We start from the raw sequence: 24,061 nt of genomic DNA, 5'->3' as shown, positions 1-24,061 counted from the left end.
GAGGAGCTGTAGAGATACAGGATGCGTCCAGTCAGGGTCTGGTCAGCATGGAGGCGTTGAGACCCGATGCTCGCTGTCCACGGCCACAGTGTCGTTTGACCGATGACTTCATCAGGGAGAGCTATGACGCTGCAGCACAGGCTGCATGCATAGGCAATTCGTTATCTCACCTGATCCTGGCCCAGTCTCAGGCTCTTCAGTCTTCTGGAGCAGACCCATCACTGCAAAGCCTAAACGAGGCCTCGCTGCAGGCATTTGCTTTCATGTCCAGGGAGCTGGGCAGACTAATGTTGTCTTTCACTCTTGCCAGGCGTCAGGTAGGGTTGGCTCAGTCACCACTCTCAGATCCCTGCAGGAGGGCCCTCCGCACTCTCCCAGTGATTCCGGGACAGCTCTTTGGTGCCGCCGCACAGGCACGTCGGGGTATAATTCCCACTCCTCCTCCCCCCCCCCCCCCCCATAGGGGGCGTGGAGGCAGATGTTGACTACTGCACTCTGGCAGTCAGACACTTCACCAGTCAACAACTGGCCTACTGGGAAGTGGTAACATCAGACCCCGGGTTATATCCACCCTCTCTCAGGGTTACAGCATACAATTCAGATGACGACCGCCGAGATTTCAAGGGGTCAAAATGAAAGCTCTGGGAGTACGCCAGGAGGTCTTGACCCTCCTGGAAAAAGGGGGCCATCGAGCCATTAGATCCACCTTCACAAAACAGTGGGTTTTATTCCACCTATTTCATCATCCCCCCCCCAAAAAAAAGGGGGTGGGCTTCGCCCCATACTGGATCTGAGACATTTGAACGACCATCTCAAGGTCTTCAAATTCCGTATGCTGCGCACATCCGATGTCTTAAACAGCATCAGACGGGACGATTGGTTCACAACCATCGATCTGAAGGATGCATACTTCCCAGAATCTTTGAGATTCATCACGGCAGCACTGTCCCTACTTCAGAGCAGGGGAATGCGTATCCTCTCCCTACCTGGATGACTGGTTGATTGGTTCTCAGTCAAGGGTAGACGCGCTCAGCGACCCAGCCGTGCTGGTTTCTCACATCACCAAACTTGGGCTCAGGGTGAACCACGCCAAGAGCTCCCTTACACCCAGCCAGAAGACTGTTTTTCTTGGCCTTCAGCTGGATTCTCAGCTGTTGAAGGCAACCCTGTCTTAGCGACGGGTGAGCGATATTGTCCGACGGCTACATCGCTTCAGGAAGGGATGAACCCTGACCTTCAGGTCTTTCCAGACACTACTAGGTATACTCACTGTGGCCTCATCGGTAGTTCCGTTGGGCCTCCTCACACTCAGGCCTCTACAAATCTGGATGAACAGCCTTGGGTTACATCCACAACATCACAGGCACAGGCCAGTCAGAATCATGGCCAGTTGCTCCTCATGTCTACGTCCATACCCTCTCGCAGAGAAGTAGTCGCCACCGATGCATCACTGATCGGCTGGGGCACAGTGTGGCAGTGCAGGACTGCCCGGGGTGTATGGGCCCCACAACAGCAGGGACAACACATCAATGTGTTAGAGCTGCGGGCTGTTTTCCTCGCCCTGAAACATTTCCGTCCGATTTTAGCAGGTTGGCATGTCCTTATAAAGACCGACAATACATCTGTGGTCTATCATATAAACCACCAGAGCGGCACCAGGTCACTACCTTCCCTGAAAGCTCACTCGGCACTTTACTGACATGGGCTTACCCTCGTCTGGTGAGCCTGAGGGCAATGCATTCACCAGGAGTAAGGAACACTGCTGCAGATCTTCTGTCACAACAGAACCCCGATCCAAGGGAGTGGAAGCTGCACCCGGAAGTGGTGCAGAGTATTTGGCTGCAATACGGCAGGAGAGAGGTGGACCTTTTCGCCTCCCAGGCCACGACACATTGTCCCCTGTGGTTTACACTGAAAGAAACGTCAAGCCCCTTGGGCCAAGACGCACTGGCACACGAGTGGCCACAGCAGCTCCTATATGCTTTCCCACCACTCCCGCTAATTCTGCCCACTCTTGAGAGGATCCTCAAGGAGGGTCACAGGGTGCTGTTGATAGCCCCCTATTGGCCGGGGAGAGTCTGGTTCCCTACCCTGTACGGGTTGCTGCACAAGGAGCCTTGGTGTCTCCCTGCACGGATGGACCTCGTCTCACAGATGGAAGGTCAAATTTGGCATCTGAACCCAGTACAGTTGCAGCTGTGGGTGTGGCCTCTGAAGGGCCCGACCCACTGCTAGCAGAATGTGAGTCGACCGTTGTGCGGACCATCCGGTGTTCCCGCGCACCTTCCACCAATGCGCTCTATGCCAATAGGTGGAAGCTCTTTGTAAGTTGGTGCCAAGTACACCATCAGGAACCGGCATGTTGCCCGATACTGGGGATTCTCAGCTTTTTACAGTCTCATCTGGATGAGGGCCTTGCACCCTCCACCATCAAGGTGTATGTAGCGGCTATATCCGCAATGCACAACAGGGTAGACGGGCTGACTGTGGGATCCCACACATGGGTGAGCCACTTTCTTAAAGGTGCTCAGCGCATAAGACCCCCTCAACGCAGTCCAAGACCAGCTTGGGACTTGCCTCTGGTTTTAAGTGCACTGTGTAAACCTCCATTTGAGCCCCTACAGGGGACGGAGCTCAAGTGGCTATCTTTAAAGACAGCCGACGTTATAGCTAAAAGGAATGCTAAGAGAGCGGGTGAACTACACGCCCTGTCTATCGGCCGGGAGTGCTTACAATGGAGCCCGATGGCACGGGTGTAACATTGTGGCCTAATTCTTCGTTTATGCCCAAGAACTTCTCCTCCTCTTCATACACCAATCAGCCCCTCAGCCTGGAAGCCTTCAGACCACCACCTGAGGAGAATGAGCAGGGCCAAGGTCACGTCCTTCTTTGCCCAGGTCGAGCACGGAGGGCATACATCGAAGCGACTGCTGTATTTCGGCAGTCGGATGCACTGTTTGCGGGCCACACTGGACATAGGCGTGGCCACACGCTGTCCAAACAGACTGTCGAACTGGACCATGGAGGCCATTAGCAGCAGCCTCCCGGTCCCTCCCCACATCCGAGGCCACTCCACTCGGAATGTGGCTGCATCATAGGCGGCTCTACGTGGAGTTCCACTCTCTGATATCTGCGCCGCTGCCTCATGGGTCTCAACTTGCACGTTTGCAAGGTTTTATAGGGCTAATGTGGCCATGCACAATCCACTGGCCACAGCCACCCTTTTCAGCCATTCGTAGGGTAAACAGGTCTTCCTCGTGGCCCTGTTGGTATAAGTCATCCAGGTGCTTACAGCACCGCCTCTGGTGGTCAGTAGAAATGAAATAGAATGATGGTTACGTATGTAACCGCGGTTCTATGAATTTTGGATGACCGCCAGAACTTGGCCGTCACTCGGAAGGCTGACGAGAAGACTGCCAAGAGAACGCTTCCGGGATGAACGCACCTTAAGTACCAGTGCAGTGACATACGTCACCCCCTGTCGCAAGCGACCTTGTTGGTATACAGACACTCGAACTGCATGCGCATGTGATGGACATCCAGGTGCTTACAGCACCGCCTCTGGAGGTCATCCGAAATTCATAGAACCGCGGTTACATACATAACCATCGTTTTATTGTGATAACAAACAATAATTAAGATGAAAAAAAAACAGAATTCTGCAGTGTGCATAGGTATTCACCCCCTTTCGTATGAAACCCCTAAATAAGAGCTGGTCCAACCAATTCACTTCATAAGTCACATAATTAGTTAATTAAGATCCACCTGTGTGCAATCAAAGTGTCACATGATCTGTCACATGATGTCTGTATAAATCAATCTGTTCTGGAAGGATCCTGACTACTAAGCAAGCAACATGAAAACCAAGGAGCACTCCAAACAGGTCAGAGACAAAGTTGTGAAAAAGTATAGATCAGAGTTGGGTTATAAAAAAAAAATATATCCCAAATTTTGAATATCCCACGGAGCACCATTAAATCCAGTATAGCAAAATGGAAAGAATATGGCACCACTACAAACCTGACGAGAAGGCTGCCCACCAAAACTCACAGACCGGGCAAGGAGGGCATTAATCAGAGGTGCAACAAAAACACCAAAGATAACACTGAAGGAGCTGCAAAGATCCACAGCAGAGATGGGAGTATCTGTGCATAGAACCACTTTAAGCCATACACTCCACAGAGCGGGGCTTTATGGAAGAGTGGGCAGAAAAAAGCCAGTGCTGAAAGAAAAAAAATTAAGAAAACATGTTTGGAGTTTGTCCATTAGCATGTGGCAGACTCCCCAAACACATGGAGGAAGATTCTCTGGCAAAATGAGACTAAAATTGACCTTTTTGGCCATCATGGGAAATGCCATGTGTGGTGCAAACCCAACACCCTGAGAACACCGTTCCTACAGTGAAGCATGGTGCTGGCAGCATCATGCTGTGGGATATTTTTCATCTGCAGGGACAGGAAAGCTGGTCAGGACTGAAGGAAAGATGGATGGTACTAAATACAGGGCAATTCTGGAGGAAAACCTGTTTGAGTCAGCCAGAGGTCTCTTTCGTATATTATCAGATGGTCAACTCAGTGTCGTGCAGCCACACCCTCATCTCTGGTCCTAAATTGAAGAGGCCAGCTTCTGAGTTTGGGCTGTATAGGGGGCAGACGGTGATTATGTGCTCGGCAGTCTGTTCAGGTTTACCACACTCGCATGCCACACTGTCCGATAGGCCCCACTTCTTCAGAGATGACTTGAAGTGGCCAACCCCAGTGCGTAGACAGTTCAGCGAGGTCCACAGATGGCGTGGCAGGTCTTCTCCTTTTACACCGCCTCCTGGGTCCCTGATGTATCGTTGGATGCGGGAGGGCCCAGCCGTCTCCCATATCTGTTTTCAGGGTGCTGCCAGCCAGGCGTCTCTGGACATGTCCTCAGGGATAGACTGTAGCATCTCTTGTGCTGCCTTGTTGTAAGGATGGCAAGACTTGAGCCTGCCTGGTGGAGCTGGTGTTACTGTGGCTTTGTGCAGGATGTGCCAGTCGTACTTCTGGGCTTTTCTTGCCAGGGTGAGGGTAACTGTATCCCATCAGAGACTGGCCTGGGCAATTCCAGCAAGGACTGGCAGGTGGGACACAGGGTTGGGTTTCAGACAACCAGTTACTATCCGGAGGACGCTGTTGATGGCAGTATCTACCTTGTTCATGCGTGGACTTCTGCTCCAGGCAGGGGCACAGTATTTGGCTACGGGTAGGACAAGGGCTATGCGAAGGGTCTGGGGGGAAGCTCCCTAAGTCAAACCTGCCAGACGGCGGATGAGCGAGACCCTTGCTGTTATCTTGGCCTTCACTTCATCCAGGTGTTGCTTACAGGACAGTGTCCAATTGAAGGGTACACCGAGGTACTTGGGGGCTTGCTGGAACTCCAGGCGGTTGTTGCCAACATACATGTCCAGTTCAATTCTTGCTTCCCAATTGTTGAGATGGTATGCTGCAGACACTGTCTTGCCCCCGCTGAGCTGAAGGTGCCACTTCTGGAGGTAGTCTGCCAGGATGCCCATGTCTCGGTTGAGACCATCTTCCATCGCCTTCCATGTTGGGCATTGAAGCATGATGGCCAAATCATTGGGAGAGAAGACAACAGCCTCCACATGGCCTCCCCTGCGAGTAGTGAGAAATGGTGCAAAACCAACTCATGAAACTAATGTCACCGAAGAATCATCGAGCTGGCAGACCAAGGTACAAGCCAAGGTCAAGACCAAGGCAGAGAACATCCTAAAGTGGCAGTTGTTCTCCTGCAAGAGACACACTGGGTTTCTGACGACAACCTCAAGCTGCCTGGGTTCCTCCTTGCTGGGTCCATCCACAGCAAGCCAGAGGTTTGAGACTGGGACGAAGGTTCATGTTCCAGCAGGACAATGACCCTAAACATACTGCTAAAGTTAAACTGGAGTGGTTTAAAGGGAAATGGTTAAATGTCTTGGAATGGCCTAATCAAAGCCCAGACCTCAATCCAATTGAGAATCTGTGGCATAACTTGAAGATTTCTGTACACCAACACAACCCATGTAACCTGAAGGAGTTGGAGCAGTTTTGCCTTGAGGAACAGACAAAAATCCCAGTGGCTAGATGTGCTAAGCTAATAGAGACATATCCCAATGACTTGCAGCTGTAATTGCAGCAAAAGGTGGCTCTACAAAGTATTGACTTGGGGGGGAACACCTATGCACAATCCAGATTTCTGTATTTTTTTTATCTTAATTATTGTTTGTGTCACAATAAAACAACAATTTTCACCTTTAAAAGTTGTAGGCATGTTGTGTAAATCAAATAGTGCTAACCCCCCAAAAATCCATTTTAATTCCAGCTTGTAATGCAACAAAACAGGATAAACACCAAGGGGGATGAATACTTTTGCAAGACACTATATGAGAGAAATACACACACCTTGTGTTCATTAATATCATGTGTTTTATATAAAAACACCATGTATTTATCTGTCACAGAGGGAAGACACAATAAGCCCACTGGAAGTAATGGGATTGATGCTCAGCCCATCCTGCAACATGTGCAGCTCCAGGAAGTCTGCACTACTGCTACCTGAGGGTCACCAAGCACCTTTTCCGAGGTCTACAAGGTCTAACATTGCCCCCTTTTTAGTGGCATGAGTGTAGCAGGCATCTTTCCAGCAAGTTCAAAGTTGAGTCAGTTCCACGTGATATGCACACCAGCCAGATCCCTATGTTCCCCTACTACTGGTTGCTGGGCCCCTCCTCCTCTCCACTCCTCCCCAGACTGCTCAAGACAGCTATCTGTCCTGGCTCCCCATTGGTGGAATGACCTTGGTGGAATGCCCTGACCACCTTCAAGCGCAGACTGACGAGCCACCTCTTCAGGCTGCACTTCTTCCCTGCTTCCCTGTCCATTGTGTAATTGCATAGCAGTCTGGACCAACCCAGGTTGTATACTGTCTAGCCTGGGGTTAGCCGTTGGAGTTTTATTTTTCTCTATCTAGTTCTACTTTGTCAGCTCATTTGTATGGTTGGTTTGCTTCCTTGGCTGTTTGTTGATTGTTGTTACTTCAACAGAATAGTACACTAAGTGTTATTCTGTCACTTGTTCAGTTAGTACTAGAACTTTCTTGTCTAGAAGTCCAGCGCTTCTTGTACGTGACTTTTGCACTTGTTGCACATCGCTCTGGATAACAGCTTATGCTAAATGCCATATAATGTAATATGCAGCATACATTACCCAAGTGATTCTACTTTTTTTTTTAATTACCCCATTGTGACTTTGTTGGAACATTTCGACACACAAGGTGATTCCAGATGAAGCCCATGGGCTTCATAACCAGAGTTATGTAACTGGTGGGGTGGGGGTTGTTTTGTTCTGTTTTACCAGTGAAGTACTGTGGTTTTGGGTCCTGAATAGTTTTCTATGTGTGGTGACCTGAATATTTGGCTGGAATACTCACCCCTTCCTCTTCCTCCTTCAGTTCTTCCAGTTCCTCTTTTCCATCCGGCACTCTTGCTCGCCTCACGTCCATCTGTGAGGACATCCACTCAGCCTGAAGAGATAGATAATCACATCCATTCAGCAATGTATACATAAGAAAATCACAAATGAATATACCTGAAGATTGCAAAAAAAATGCTCACATACTTTTTTAAACAAACAAACAAACAAAAACTTTTTTCTTGAGGGAAAGAGAGAAAGATCACTGCTCAAGGCAATTTTTAAATAAATGATAATAGCACAGATTTGATTCCATCATCTTATTATTTCTCTTTAGAATCTACATATAATGATTTCTTTTGACAGACAGGATGGAAACACTGTCACATTCAAAACAAAAACAGCCACACGCAGTCAGAAATCACTTTAGAAGGCAACCCCTTTCAATTTACAAGGTGAAGCATTTTAACTTGTCATGCTGGTTTAAGCACATACTGGAGAGTCAAAAGGCATAACATACTTTGCTAACATTGCTTCACAATCTCTCTGGATAAACAAAACAGGTAGAAACTGAGAGCAGCAAGAACAACTGGCCCTGTAATCAAGCTCTGTTACCTCAGTGTTTCGCAACACTGACTGCTAACACGTAGGTATTAGATTGTTGTTCATCAAGAACGTACTTTAACTGATATGTTTTTAAAGTAAAGGTTGGGTGTGGATACCTTAGCTGCTTCGGAAAGGTAGTAATCACCAGAAGTAGCACCTGGTGGTTCAATGTCTTCAGGAACGAACACTTGTTCCTTGGCCTTGAGGGTCAAAGGTGAAAAGTGTATTAAAAATTGAGGTGACATAATAAGCACTGATGGTAATTTCATTACCATACAAAACACACTATATCTACACTGCAATGTTTCAAAACTGTGCAATGTATCCTGTATTTTTGGACTTGCTTCTTGATTATTTATCCCTTATCATTATTTTGTTATACAGAAACCATAAACACTGGTTTCAAAATGATCAGCACCCCTAGTGAAAGCCTTCCTTCAAGAGTATAACAACACTGGGCCTCTTATTATAATGTCCATCATTAAAAGAAAGGTCAGTAGATTTCTATTATTTGGAAAATGAGTACGATGTTTATTTTATAGGAGCATTTCCCCCCGTAATTTTCATAACATAATTTTTCATGAAGATGGACCAATATATTTTGAAGTTGACGATGAGGTTGGCTGGGCAGATGCCATTTTAGGTAGTGTTTGTACATGCCAAAGCTAGCAGGCAATAAAAATAACTTGCAGAATGACAGAGAAATTATGACAGTAAACAATATTGGAAGGCATGATAAATGGCTTGGCAGTTATTAAAGTGCAATGTGACAGTATAACATGAGTACATGCCTAGCATATTTACAAATGATACCAGTATGTAATACCCTTACATTTCATTTATTGCTTGGTAGACGTACCTTTTTCAGCTTCTCTGCTTTTGAGTCCTAAACACACACATACACACATGCACACAAAAAACCCCCACACCCATTACTTGCTTAGATGACTCAGACATGGGAAAAACAAGTTTCTATGGGGAATGAAAACACGGATGAACAGATACCAAGTAATGCTTCTCCGTCCAGTTATCATCTTCAATGTCTCCTGCTTTAAAAAGATCAGCTCCTTTCTTTGCGTCATTTAAGCCCTAAATATCACAAAAAATACTTGTGTGAAGAAGCATATGATGTATTTGGCATAGTATCTGTCTATAAATAAAATAAACAAAATAAAAATGGAATTTAAAAAACAGTATAACCTTTGAGTCTTCCTGAATTATTGGTGAAATCCTTTGTACAGGAGACTTCCTCATCTATGAGAAATAAAATATCTAAACTTTGCATACTACATCATCACAAAAACCTCATTAACTAATACAAATCCCAGATTTATTTAAAATTTTAAGGTTAAGATACCTGACTATAATCTCCAGATGCATTCATTTCCAACCCTTTAATGTCACTGGCTTTAAATAAATCAGCACCTTTCTGTGGGATATCATTCTCCAGGGTACTCTAAAGACAATTTTGAAAACATGTAAAAGCTTACTAGTATATATGTCATGAATAAATAAAAGCAGCGTTACATTACAGAAAAAAGCATTACCTTTGATCCTTTCCGAGATGAATGAGGAATTTTGAATTTAATAGGTCTTTTCTGTAAAACACACAAACAAAAAAACAACAAATCACAGTGGATTCATAGACAATGATGACAGAAGGACACATATTAGGGACTTACTGGCTGATCGTCTTGTAATTCTTGCATTTTTCCACTGCTATGTGAAGATTTTGAAGAAAATGACTCATGCTGATACTCTGCCTAAACAATAAAACATACAAAAATTGGGTTCGAATGCATAATGCAAATTCTTTTTTGTAAATTCTTGTGAAGCACAATATGAATATGTATAACCCCAATTCCAAAAAGTTGGGACACTGTGTAAAACATAAATAAAAACAGAATGTGAAGATTTGCAAATCATGGAAAGCCTATATTTCATTGAAAATAGTACAAAGACAACATATTAAATGTTGAAACTGAGAAATGTTATTCATCTCATTATCTCTAGCCGCTTTATCCTGCTCTACAGGGTCGCAGGCAAGCTGGAGCCTATCCCAGCTGACTACAGGCGAAAGGCAGGGTACACCCTGGACAAACTGCCAGGTTATCACAGGGCCAACACATAGACAACCATTCACGGTCAATTTAGAGTCACCAGTTAACCTAGCCTGCATATCTTTGGACTGTGGAGGAAACCGGAGCAAACCCACGCGGACAGCATGCAAACTCCACACAGAAAGGCCCTCGCTGGCCACGGGGCTCGAACCCGGACCTTCTTGCTGTGAGGCGACAGTGCTAACCACTACACCACTGTGCCGCCCCAGAAATGTTATTGTTTTTTGAAGAATATATGCTCATTTTGAATTTGATGTCAGCAACACATTACAGAAAAGTTGGGACAGGGCAACAAAAGACTGAAAACTTTGTGTAATGCTAAAAAAAAAAACCCCTAATTTGGTTAATTGGCAACAGGTCAGTCACATGATTGGGTATAAAAAAGAGCATCCCAGAGAAGCTGAGTCTCTCAGAAGTAAAGATTGGGAGGGGTTCACCGCTCTGTGAAAGACTGCATTGGCAAACAGTGCAACAATTTTTAAAAATAATGTTCCTCAAATGTAAAATTGCAAAGAACTTGGGAATCACATCATCTATGGTACATACTATGAACAGATTCAAAGAATCTGGAGAAATCTCTGTATGCAAGACACAAAGCTGAAAACTGACAGTGGATGCCTGTGATCTTCAGGCCCTCAGGCGACACTGCCTTAAAAGCAGACATGTGACTGTAGTGAAAATCACTGTATGGGCTCAGGAACACTTCAGAAAGCCATTGTCTGTGAAAACAGTAAATTACTGCATCCACAAATGCAAGTTAAAACCATATACTGTATATACACAATATCCAGAAACAACACCACCTTCTCTGGGCGCGAGCTCTTTTATGATGGACTGAGGCAAAGTGTAAAATTGTCCTGAGGTCTGACGAATCAAAAGTAGAAATTCTTTTTATAAATCATGGACACCACGTCCTCCAGGTGAAAGAGGAGAGGGACCATCCGGCTTGTTATCAGTGCACAGTTCAAAAGCCAGCATCTGTGATGGTATGAGGGTGCATTAATGCATATGATATGGGTAGCTTGTACATCTGGGAAGGCATCATTAATGCTGAATGATATAGACACGTTTCAGAGTTATATGTTGCCATCCAGTCAAAATCATTTTCAGGAAAGGTCTTCCTTCTTTCAGCAAGACAATGCCAAACCGCTTTCTGTACATATTAAAACTGCATGACTCCGTAGTAAGAGTCCAGGTGCTAAAGTGGCCTGTTTGCAGTCCAGACCTGTCTCCCATTTAAAACATATGGTGCATTATAAAATGCAAAATATGACAAAGGAGACCCTGAACTGTTGAACAACTGAAACTGTATATCAGACAAGAATGGGACAACATTTCTCTTTCAAAACTACAGCAATTGGTCTCCTCAGTTCCCAAATGTTTACAGAATGGTGTTAAAAGTAGAGGTGACACAACACAGTGGTAAACATGTCCTGTCCCAACTTTTTTTGAAACATGTTGCTGACCTCAAATTCTAAATGAGCATATATTTTAAAAAAAAATTCTCAGTTTCAACATTTGATATCTTGTCTTTGTACTATTTTCAATGAAATATCAGGTTTCCATGATTTGCAAATTTTCACATTCTGTTTTTATTTATGTTTTACACAGTGTCCCAACTTTTTGGAATTGGGGTTGTAATCGAAGAGCACTTCAGGACAATCAGCTCCTACTACATTACAATACATACGAGTAAGTCAGCAGAGAAATGACGATTTTCATTCTCAGCTCTTACAGACATGTCTTCCTATAAAAACAGAGATATGTAAACAACCAAATTTGATCATCAACACTTAAATATTATCATTTGCAAAACTTTAAAACATATTGTATATCTGTGGAGGTATGGGAAAACCTGTTTAATGTTGCTATGTCTTCTGGCAGAAAAAAAAAAACGTTATTCTGCCTCCAGTTCTTTTTTAAGAAATGATAAATATACTTCACCAAAATAAGATGGAAATGCAATGATTGTGTTTGACTAAGTAAACACAGAGGTAAAAACAATCTAAAATACCAAAAACTTTGCTCTGTAAGTGTCAGGCTTTGATTGTGCAGTCGAGAAATATACATAAACTTAATCCATAGCCTTCGGCCTCTCACATACTGTAGCTAGGGTTATAGTGGGGGGCTAGTCCTCTGGTAACCGTGAGAGTTTGACTCCCCATTTGCATCTGTATTGCAGCATGCCTTGCCAGACAGCAGTAGGTACCATTTTTATGATGGTCTTTGGTATGACCCGACCATTAATAGAAATCATGATCAAGGGGAGGACACGCTAACCACTAGGCCAACTCGTAGTACATATAAGGTATAGATAGACCAAAAACAGAAGTCTATAAAATACTCTATATGTTGTTACCAGATTATCACACACTTCCCCAAACTGCTGCCACAAAGTTGGAAGCAAACAATTTTCCAGAATATCTTTGTATGCTGTAGCAGTATGATTTCTCTTTCATGGAACTAACAGGCCCAAACATGTTCTAGTGTGACAATGCTGTGCAGAAAGCAAGGAAATGGTTTGCTGATGTTTGTGTGAAAGAATATGACCTGCTCAGAGCCCTGACCTCAACCCCAGTGAACATCTTTGGATGAACTGCACATCAGACCTTCTTATCCAACATTAGTCCTCAACCTTATTAAGGGTCTTGTGGCTAAATGGGTAAATTCCCACAGCTACACTCCAAAATCTATTTGAAAGTCTTCCCAGAAGAGTGGAGGCTGTTAGACTAATTCCATATAAATGCCCATGGTTTTGGAAAGAGATGTTCAAAAAGCACATCTGGTTGTCATGGTTAGGTGTCCACATACTTTAGATCATATAGTGTATAAATGTTCCCAGATGTTTCGTTGTATAATACCTTTGATCCCTTCAAAAATGAAAGGCCATTCAGCTTCTTCAGATCATCTTCAATAGCATCCTCAAAAAGGACATCAGTTCATTATTATAAACATATTAAATCAAGATTTTTTTTCCATTTGACAAGATGGGAAAATTTACTCAATTTAACATATTTACTACATCATAACATAATTTACCTTGTATTGACAGTGAGAAGGATGGGATTTGAATTTCCACGGTTCCTTCTGTCAAAGAGGAATTTTCCATTACAATAACAGTACATACAATGTAACACAAGCTAAAAATAGGTGAGGTAGATACCGGTCTGCAGTCTTTCATCACTGGTTCTTCCTGTTCACTGTTGCTCAGCTTATCTTCATGTGACTCCTGAAACAGTTCACTCTGTGGAAATTTCCATTAAAACAACTGAAACCTGGGATTCTACACAAATAACCTAACGAACATAACCATGCTAGTCTTCATACAGCTTCAGTGACAATTTTATCCTAATCAGGGGTGATCCAGTCCATCACAGGGCACCATTCATACACTCATTTATACCGAGGGGCATTTTAGCATAACCAACATCTACCTGCATGTTTTTGGATGGTGGGAGGAAACCAGAGATCCCAGAGAAAAGAAAACCCATGTGAACATGAGGAGAACATATGAAACGCCACACAAACAGTAGCGCAAACTCAGGATCAAATTCAGGGCCTTGAAGCTATGAGGAAGCAATGCTACGCACTATCCGCTATTTCTTGAATGTGACATTTTTCATAATATGTTGACATGAACAAATTATATCCAGCAAGAATTAGCAATCCTTTATCCTACTTTGTAACATTTATATGTTTCTAAGTTCATTAGGTGCTACTGAAAGATCACAGTACCTTGGAGGCTTGCAGAAACGGTGATCCGTTTTCAAAACCTTCATCAAGAGATTTTGTCTGGACAAAAAAGAAAGAAAATGAGACAGAGGCTCTTGGCTGAAAAGAAAAACATTTGTGTGTTCATATATTTAACTTATAAATATAATAATAATCAGTCATATAATATTCAAAATTTCATTAATAAATTTACCCTGGCTCCTCGGTTTTGCAAACGAGGAACTATGAATTTTGTCTTTTTACTCTGTTGAGAATAAATACAATCGTTATTAATTCATGTATAATGAAAAGTAAGTGCATACAATATGTATGATAATAAAAAGTGAGTAAAACCTTCACTGATTTGCTTTTCATTCTTGCAGTCTGGTCTTCTTGTTCAGACAGAAAAGGGTCATCTGATGCATGGAACTGCAATAAATAAAAATCACACTTAATAACAAGGAAATGTAATACAATATATAAAGAAGTGGAATTATATTTATTTTATAAATATAATGTAATTGTATCACCTTTGTCCCCCAAGGCAAAGTATCACCATAGACATCATTCAAGCTATCAGGATATTTTTCCTAGTGAAGAAAATCAATCATGGAAAATGTCCAATATTACAGTGACATACAGTAGTAGGAAAATGAAAAAGAAAGCTAACAATCCAAACCAGGAACACAGAAAATTTCCAATTAAAACCATCCTATAACTTCAAAAACAACACAAAAAGATCATAGCTGAGGGAAAATCCACCATGAACCACCTGTATATTAATCTTTATATTTAGTATGGGACCTCAAGGCACAGCCGGTGTGAAGAGGGTGTCCAGTTTGGGAACCTGAGAATTGCATCTCTGCTCTTTGCAGATGATGTGGTTCTGTTGGCTTCTTCACAGCATGACCTTCAGCAAGCACTAGGATGGTTTGCAGCCGAGAGTGCAGTAGCTGGGATGACAGTCAGCACTTCCCAGTCTGAGGCCATGGTTCTCTGCCGGAAAACAGTGGCGTGCACCCTCCGAGTTGGGAGGAAGTTGCTGCCCCAAGTAAAGGAGTTCAAGTATCTTCGGGGTCTTGTTCACAAGTGGTGGTAAAGTGGAGCGTGAGATGGACAGGCAGATTGGGGTGGCGTCAGCAGTAATGTGGGCGTTGTACCAGACTATCATGGTAAAGACGGAGCTGAGCCGGAAGGCAAAGCTTTCGATTTACCAGTCAATCTACGTTCCAACCCTCGCCTATGGTCATGAACTTTGGGTAGTGACAGAAAGGATGAGATCATGGATACAAGCGGCTGAAATGAGCTTTCTCTGTAGGGTGGCTGGGCTCACCCTTAGAGATAGGGTGAGGAGCTCAGATCTTGGAGTAGAGCCGCTGCTCCTTCATGTCAAAAGGAGTCAACTGAGGTGGTTCGGGGATCTGATTAGGCTGCCTCCTGGGTACCTTCCTTTGGAGGTTTTCTGGGCACATCCAACTGCTAGGAGACCTTGGGGTAGACTCAGAACATGCTGGAGATATTATATTTCTCATCTGGCCTGGGGGTGTCTTGGGATCCCCCAGGAGGAACTGGAAAGTGTTGCTGGGAAGAGGGACACCTGAAATACCCTGCTTAGTCTGCTGCCACCACAACCTGACTTCGGATAAGCGGAAGAACATGGATGGATGGATATTTAGTATGTGATATTCAATTGTGTAAAAAGATGTATTTTACAATGGATTTCTGTGCTGAATTCTGTAGTTTAAACTTCTTCCAGTGGATAAGTTGGTCTATTTCTGCAATGGTTCATGGTTTCCTACATTATCCACAATGCCTGCTGATAGTGGTGCAGTGGGATTTAGCCTTCACTTCATGGCTACTTAAAGAGAGTCATGCAGCAATACTTTAATTCTTCAGTTTGTCCAGCTCTCTCACCTCCTCATCTATATACTCTAATCAAACAGATCAGCTTCCAAAGTTTAAACTTTCACGTGAACACCACAGTCAATGCTCATCATCTCTTAGATTGCTAACTAGCAAAGCTGAGTCTCTCTGCAACTCTGTCATAGAGATAAATTATGTTCTTGAACCATGTGTGCAACATTTGCGGTCTTCACTCTTTATATGTTGGATTTCTTGTTAAAATAGATTTGAACTGGAAATAGCTGGAAAATTACATAAATCCCACTATATATATATATATATATATATATATATCCATCCATCCATCATTTGTAGCCGCTTATCCTGTCCTACAGGGTCACAGGCAAGCTGGAGCTTATCCCAGCTGACTATGGGCAAGAGGCAGGGTACACCCTGGACAAGTCGCCAGGTCATCACAGGGCTGACACATAGACACAGACAACCATTCACACCTACGGTCAATTTAGAGTCACCAATTAGACTAACCTGCATGCCTTTGGACTGTGGAGGAAACCAGAGCACCCGGAGGAAACCCACGCAGACACGGGGAGAACATGCAAACTCCACACAGAAAGGCCCTCGTCAGCTGCTGGGCTTGAACCCAGGACCTTCTTGTTGTGAGGCGACAATGCTAACCATTACACCACCGTGCTGCCCCAGATACTGTGTGTGTGTGGTTATTTTGGCACATTCAGCTCCAGAGTTTGGAAAAGGTGACAGTGTATTTAAAAAAAATAGATACTGAAAACAGATTCATACAGTGACAGACAGGGTTGTGAGGGAAAAGCATACCTATCCAATTGCCATTCTCAACAGCATAATGTTAGTATAAGTTCAAGGTCTAATGTTCTTTAGATAAAAAGGTTTTAGCTATTGGGTTTGTTTGGGGGATTATGAGTAAATTGGCTTCACTAGTTTCACCTCTGAAAAATTGGACATGTGGAGGACAGTACCTTTGACTCTCGGGGAACTGTGTCTATTTGCAGAGCCCTCGCGTCATCTGCTGATTTATCCTGAAATCCATAAACTTTTTAATAACATGCCTCCTTTTATCATAGCACTTTTGGGTAAATTAAATATCTTTACATTTGAATATTACTTTACCTTTGACCCTCTTTTAGAGAGCTTCAGCTTCTTTTTCTAAAAAGAAAGGGAATGCCAATGAAAGCAGTGGCCCAGAAATATTATTAAATAATATATCTTTATATTATATATAGAAGAGGAATAAAGGTGAGCAGCAGCAAAACAGAATACATGTGCATCAATGAGAATGGGGCTGAGAGTGTAGTGAAGATGCAAGGAGTAGACATAAAGAAAGTTGGTGAATTAAAGTACCTGGGGTCAACTGTGCAGGAAAATGGAGGCTGCGATAGTGAGGTGAGAAAGAGAGTGCAGGCAGGGTGGAGCAGTTGGAGAAGGATTTCGGGAGTCATTTTTGATAGGAAAGTCCCAGCAAAAGTGAAAGGTAAGATGTAAGACAGTAGTGAGGCCAGCTGTGATGTACGGATTGGAGACCGTACCCTTAACGAAGAGACAGGAGGCAAAGTTGGAGGTGGCGGAGTTGAGGATGTTAAGGTTTGCGATGGGAGTGACAAAGTTGGACAGGATAAGGAACGAGCACATCAGAGGGACAGCACATGTGGAGAGCTTGGGAATTAAGCTAAGAGAGATGAGACTGAGATGGTACGGGCACATCCTGAGAAGAGATGCAGAGCATGTTGGAAGGAGAATGTTGAGGATGGAGCTGCCAGGCAAACGAAAACGAGGAAGGCCAAAGAGGAAATACATGGATGTGGTGAGAGAGGACATGAAAGTGGCAGGTGTGGTAGAGAAGGATGTGGAAGACAGGGAGCAATGGAGACAAAAGATCTGCTGTGGTAACCCCTAATCGGGAGCAGCCAAGAGAAGAAGAAGAAAAAGAAGATATCTTTATATAAAGATTAGATGCTTGTTAGACATACTGTTTTGCCAGATTTCTTCCCAAGAACATCTGCATTTTGGGCTGCCTCAGATTCTAGAGCAATCTATTGAGAACATTTAAAACTAAAAGTGTTTTCAACTGAATTTTTTCATCAGTCAAGATGCTAACAATGACTTTTCAAATCCACTCTTTCCAAACAAGAAATAACAGAATTATTACTCTGACACAAATGAATATCAAGAATGTGATACTCATTAATGTAATACTCACCCTCAAAGACTCCCTCCTTAGTTTTAATTTCCCAGCCTGATAAAATAAGCACAAAGATGAAATATTGTATTCTTGTGCATTATAAGTCAGTGAATTGGTACACAGAGAAATAAAATATACATTCAATAGTCACAATGGGCTGTATTCAGAGTTGAATTGTAATGAAGAGAATACCGACATTGTGCACATGGATAGTCAGGCCTTACCTAACCACAGACTGAACTGCTATTCAAATAGTTGTGTAGGAGTGTGCACGGGTGGAGTTTGCCAAAAATAAACAATGTCTGACAGTTGACACTGAAATGTTTTGGGCTGTAAATACAATCAAAAATACTTGGAATGGCAATATTAAAGACACACTGATCAGCCATAACATTAAACCCACCTGCCTAATCAATGTAAACAGCTCTAATCCATCAAGGCATGGACTCTACAAGACCTCTGAAGATGTACTGTGGTACCTGCACCAAGATGTTAGCAGAAGATCCTATAAATCCTGCAAGTTGCAAGGTGGGGCTTTCATGCATGGTTCGGACTTGTTTGTCCAGCACATTCCACAGATGCTCAGATTGAGATCTGGGGAATTTGGAGGCCAAGACAACATCTTGATGTCTTTCTTATGTTCCTCAAACCATTCCTGAACAATTTTTGCAGTGTGGCACGATGCATTATCCTGCAGAAAGAGGCCACTGTGATTAAGGAATACCGTTGCCATGAAGGGGTGTACTTGGTCTGCAACAATGTTTAGGTAGGTGGTATGTGTCAAAGTAACTTCCACATGAATGCCAAGACACAAGGTTTCCCAGCAGAACACTGCCCAGAGCATCACATTGTCTCTGCTGGCTTGCCTTCTTCCCATAGTGCATCCCAGTACCATCTCTTCCCCAGGTAAGTGATGCACAGGCACTCAGGCATCCACATGATGTAAAAGAAAATGTGATTCATCAGACCAGGCTTCCTTCTTCCATCACTCCATGGTCCAGTTCTGATGCTCACGTGCCCATTGTAGGTGCTTTCAGCAGTGGACAGCAGTTACGTAGCATGAGCACTCTGACTGGCCTGCAGCTACGCAGCCCCATACACAGACCCATACGCAGCAAGCTGCAATGCATTGTGTGTTCTGACACCTTTCTATCATAGCCAGTATTAACTTTTTCAGCATTTTCTGCTACAGTAGCTTTTCTGTGGGGTCAGACCAGATGGGCTAGTCTTCGCGCCACATGTGCATCAATGAGCCTTGGGCACCCATGACCCTGTAACTGATTCACCGGCTGTCCTTCTCATCTCATCTCATTATCTCTAGCCGCTTTATCCTTCTACAGGGTCGCAGGCAAGCTGGAGCCTATCCCAGCTGACTACGGGCGAAAGGCGGGGTACACCCTGGACAAGTCGCCAGGTCATCACAGGGCTGACACATAGACACAGACAACCATTCACACTCACATTCACACCTACGGTCAATTTAGAGTCACCAGTTAACCTAACCTGCATGTCTTTGGACTGTGGGGGAAACCGGAGCACCCGGAGGAAACCCACGCGGACACGGGGAGAACATGCAAACTCCACACAGAAAGGCCCTCGCCGGCCCCGGGGCTCGAACCCAGGACCTTCTTGCTGTGAGGCGACAGCGCTAACCACTACACCACCGTGCCGCCCCGGCTGTCCTTCCTTGGAAAAATTTTGGCAGGTACCAACCACTGCCTACCAGGCACACCACACAAGACCTGCTGTTTTGGAGATGCTCTGACCCAGTCGTCGAGCCATTACAATTTAGCCCTTGTCAAAGTCACTCAGATCCTTACGCTTGCCCATTTTTCCTGCTTCCAACACATCAACTTTGAGAACTGACTGATCACTTGCTGTCTAATATATCCCACCCCTTGACAGGTGCCATTGTAATGAGATATCAGTGTTATTCACTTCACCTGTCAGTGGTCATAATGTTATGGCTGATCAGTGTATAGCTATGACATTATGAATTAATTAATGACATGAATTAAAACTATAACAGAGGCTACTTTTTTGTGCACAGGGAAGCGATCAGAGCAGATGACATTTTAATAGAACACAATATGTATCTCAAAGACAGAATTTTATATAACATTTTGATTGTTATAGAAGAAATAAAATACTTGGGGGGTTGTTGTTGTTGTTATAGGAAAATATTGGGGGCGTCGTGGCTAAGGCGCCATACCATAAATCCGGGGACCCGGGTTCGATTCCGACCCGAGGTCATTTCCCGATCCCTCCCCGTCTCTCCCACTCATTTCCTGTCCTGTCTCTGCACTGTCCTATCCAATAAAGGTGAAAAAAGCCCAAAAAAATCTTTAACAAAAAAAAAGTTAGAGGAAAATATTCCATGACAAGGTGGTGTGATGCAGCCTGATGCAAAGTTACTGTTACCACCCTGAAGTTGATTATTTTCCAAGAGCATCTCAAAGTGTTTTATTCCTTTTATACCACAGCAATTTGTTAATGAATGACACATCATGCTTTTGCTTGTCTTTAAAGCTGGTAGCTTAGACACAACTGAAGAATTCTTGTTCCAAGAGCTCGACACACAAAACAAATATAACAACTTTGCAGTCATGAACTGCATATGGGATTTCCTAATTAGCTGACTGGGGCAACCAGAAATTCAACATAAGCACCAGCGTAAGTGGAGACTGAATTTAAGTATTGTGTAAATATTGACCTAACTTTGGAACTGATGTTGCCATCTCTGAATGTGGTCCTTTTGTTAAGTTCTGAGTAGGAACCCTTTTGGCCTCCTGAACAGCATAAATTTGTTGAGGCCCAAATTCATTAGTGTTAGAAAATCCTTTCTTCCTACAAATCTCTATACACTGTAGTCATAACGGAAGACGAATGTTCAAGTAAGTACGTAGCAATCCTTGGGTATTCTGTGGCATATAAATTAAGCTAAGCTCAACTGACAGTTATGCGACTCATTTCCGAAAAACACTGCTCATATGATTACACCATGGCAAGCTACAAAATAATTGAACTCAAATTATATTTAAAGCATGGATTCTGCCAACTTCAGATCCTCCCTTCTACACATCACATGAGAAATTAAGATTCAGACAAGGCTTTTTTTTTTCCATCATTAATGTTCTGCTTAAAGTAGTTATGTTCTCCTATGGCTTGATTTTCCTGCACGCAAATGAAAGGAGTGGCAGCATAAGAATGTTTGTCTTGTGATTTGTTCTGGAATGTCCATCTGCACAATGGTATGGTACAACACTGATATTTTTGCACTGGCAGCCTTTATTGGCTTGAATGACACTCGTCTGACCTCATACGTCTCAAGAGGGCAATGCAGGAACTACAATGACTGGCACCAATAACCATATCTACATTCCAGTTATTATTAAAACCTGACTCACTTTACAGCTCAGGTATCACCTACATCACATGAGTGACCTCTTTCCATGCACAAGAAAAGTATAACTGTCATTTTTCAACAGGAATGTTTCTATCCTTGGGAGAAAGAAAAAGTCATTTGTAGCAATTGTGCTTTTTTTTTTTTTTTAATGACTGAAACTCTCAGACACCCAAATCTTACAATAGCTATTTACAGTACCCTCCACAATTATTAGCACCCCTTGTAAAAATTAGTCAAAAGAGCTAGAAAAAAGATCCACCTTTCGGTGGAGTAGCTTCATCTCACACTAAAAAAACGAGAAAAAACCAACCTTTAATTTAAATAAATGTATTCAGAGAAAAACAAATCCCTCATCAAGAAATAATTATTTTCAACAAAACACCTGCCACTATTATTGGCACCTGGAAATTATAATGAATACAATGTAACTAAAGCATATTTCCCATTTAAATTGTGCATTTTTGAGTTGATTAGAGTGTATAGAAATTTTCAAGCTGTAATCCATGACTTCCTGATTAAATGGGGGACAAATATGAGGTGACACAGAGCCCAAATTCCCTTAGTCATCCATCAACATGGGAAAGATAAGAGAACACACAAAGCAAATGAGGGAGAAGTGTGTTGACCTTCATAAGTCAGGGAATTGTTATTTAAAAAAAGCTACTCAGCTGAAAAATGTCCATTTCTACTGTTAGGGCAATAATAATAATAATAATAATAATATTCATTAATTCATTCATTCATTATCTCTAGCCGCTTTATCCTTCTACAGGGTCGCAGGCAAGCTGGAGCCTATCCCAGCTGACTACGGGCGAAAGGCGGGGTACACCCTGGACAAGTCGCCAGGTCATCACAGGGCTGACACATAGACACAGACAACCATTCACACTCACATTCACACCTACGGTCAATTTAGAGTCACCAGTTAACCTAACCTGCATGTCTTTGGACTGTGGGGGAAACCGGAGCACCCGGAGGAAACCCACGCAGACACGGGGAGAACATGCAAACTCCACACAGAAGGGCCCTCGCCGGCCCCGGGGCTCGAACCCAGGACCTTCTTGCTGTGAGGCGACAGCGCTAACCACTACACCACCGTGCCGCCCCATAATAATAATAATAATAATAATAATAATAATAAAAAGTGGACACCTGTTACAAACTCGCCTGGAAGAGGATCTAAGTTTATTTTGCCCCCACATACTGTACAGTGAGGAGGAAGGCAAGAGTGGCAAAAAAAAATCCACAAGGATCACTGTTGGTGAATTACAAGAAAAAGTATAATTTTGGGGTTTCAAAGTCTCTAAAACGACCATAAGACACCATCTTCATGCCAACAGATTATTTGGAACGTATGCCAGAAAAAGGCCTTTTCCGGCAATTAACCATGAACGTAAGCACCTGAAGTTTGTGAAATGCTGCTACTACCACTTTGACTGGAACTGTGTTCTATGGTCTCATGTAACAAAATTGGAGGTTTTTGACAGTAAACACTCAAGGTGGGTTTGGTGTAAAAAGAAGGCTGGCTATAATGAAAAAAACCCTATCCCAACTGTAAAATATGGTGAAAGTTCTGTGATGTCCAGGGCGGCACGGTGGTGTAGTAGGGTGGCATGGTGGTGTAGTCAGGGCGGCATGCTGGTGTAATGGTGTAGTGGTTAGCAGTGTTGCCTCACAGCAAGAAGGTTCTGGGTTTGAGCCCAGTGGCTGACAAGGGCCTTTTTGTGTGGAGTTTGCGTGTTCTCCCTGTGTTTGCGTGGGTTTCCTCCGGGTGCTCCGGTTTCCCCCACAGTCCAAAGATATGCAGGATAAGTACAATGGGGCCATTGTAATTGGCATAAGCTGTAGTCGTTTCCCAGCCATAATGTTTGTACATACAGTGGGGCAAAAAAGTATTTAGTCAGTCATCAATTGTGCAAGTTCTCCCACTTAAAGATGAGATAGGCCTGTAATTTTCATCACAGGTATACCTTAACTATGAGAGACAAAACGAGAAAAAAAATCCAGAAAATCACATTGTCTGATTTTTAAAGAATTTATTTGCAAATTATGGTGGAAAATAAGTGTGGCAGCGGGGGCGTGGTCAAGCGCCGGTCTGTGACAGGAGGGCTGAGGAAGGTAAGTGGCAGAATCACTACACCTGATGTCGATTAACCTGTGTTTGTGTGTGTTTTCCCAGTGACCGCGCCCTATATAAGGAGGGAGAGCAGAGAAGCTCTTCCCCGAACAGATACCTGCGTGTGTGTGTCTGTGTTTAATCACTGAGGCTAGACTGAAAAGTGTGGCAATAAAAGTGTATCTTGCAAACCTGATCTCTGTCCTGCCGTCCTCTGTGCTCCACCCTTCCTTAGAACTGTTACAGTGGTGCCGAAACCCGGGACTGGAGCACAGCAGCTTAACAGCCCCATGGAGTCCTCCCCGTTCACTGAACTGGTCCACGCCCTCGCCACGGCCCAGCAAAGCCAGCACCAGGCGCTACTCACCCTCCGAAAGGAGCAAGAACAGCGGTTCGAGGCCCTGGTGTTGGCCCAACAAGAAGATCGACAGGCGTTCCAGCACCTCCTCGCATCGGCGGGGTCCACCAACGCTCCCACCGCGGGCCCGTCCCCCCTCACCCTAACAAAGATGGGCCTGCAGGACGACCCCGAGGCATTCATCACGCTCTTCGAGCAAGTTGCGGAGACCTCGGGGTGGCTGGTGGAGCAGC

At 43.8% G+C, this 24,061-nt stretch overlaps 1 protein-coding gene across 4 annotated transcripts in view; it reads right to left on the bottom strand.

The window, feature by feature from the left end:
• The window catches only part of LOC132883379 (uncharacterized), a 59,188-nt gene that overhangs the window by 11,450 nt on the left and 23,677 nt on the right, over window positions 1-24,061 (bottom strand). For 3 of the 4 annotated variants that reach the window (XM_060916928.1, XM_060916931.1, XM_060916932.1), the window contains 20 exons: window positions 17,967-18,002; window positions 17,737-17,799; window positions 16,880-16,915; window positions 16,729-16,788; window positions 14,404-14,463; window positions 14,228-14,302; window positions 14,088-14,138; window positions 13,898-13,954; window positions 13,326-13,406; window positions 13,202-13,249; window positions 13,024-13,083; window positions 11,853-11,909; window positions 9,725-9,805; window positions 9,590-9,640; window positions 9,400-9,498; window positions 9,243-9,296; window positions 9,048-9,131; window positions 8,902-8,928; window positions 8,159-8,242; window positions 7,456-7,548 (listed from right to left, as the gene is read on the bottom strand). In XM_060916928.1, coding sequence (XP_060772911.1) covers window positions 7,456-7,548; window positions 8,159-8,242; window positions 8,902-8,928; window positions 9,048-9,131; window positions 9,243-9,296; window positions 9,400-9,498; window positions 9,590-9,640; window positions 9,725-9,805; window positions 11,853-11,909; window positions 13,024-13,083; window positions 13,202-13,249; window positions 13,326-13,406; window positions 13,898-13,954; window positions 14,088-14,138; window positions 14,228-14,302; window positions 14,404-14,463; window positions 16,729-16,788; window positions 16,880-16,915; window positions 17,737-17,799; window positions 17,967-18,002 — 1,257 coding nt within the window. The remainder of the gene's footprint in view (window positions 1-7,455; window positions 7,549-8,158; window positions 8,243-8,901; window positions 8,929-9,047; window positions 9,132-9,242; window positions 9,297-9,399; window positions 9,499-9,589; window positions 9,641-9,724; window positions 9,806-11,852; window positions 11,910-13,023; window positions 13,084-13,201; window positions 13,250-13,325; window positions 13,407-13,897; window positions 13,955-14,087; window positions 14,139-14,227; window positions 14,303-14,403; window positions 14,464-16,728; window positions 16,789-16,879; window positions 16,916-17,736; window positions 17,800-17,966; window positions 18,003-24,061) is intronic. The other variant, XM_060916929.1, reaches the window with a different exon arrangement.

Source organism: Neoarius graeffei, chromosome 3 (genome assembly GCF_027579695.1).
Source record: "Neoarius graeffei isolate fNeoGra1 chromosome 3, fNeoGra1.pri, whole genome shotgun sequence".
NCBI lineage: Eukaryota > Metazoa > Chordata > Actinopteri > Siluriformes > Ariidae > Neoarius > Neoarius graeffei.
This window is presented reverse-complemented; position numbering and strand designations above follow the sequence as displayed.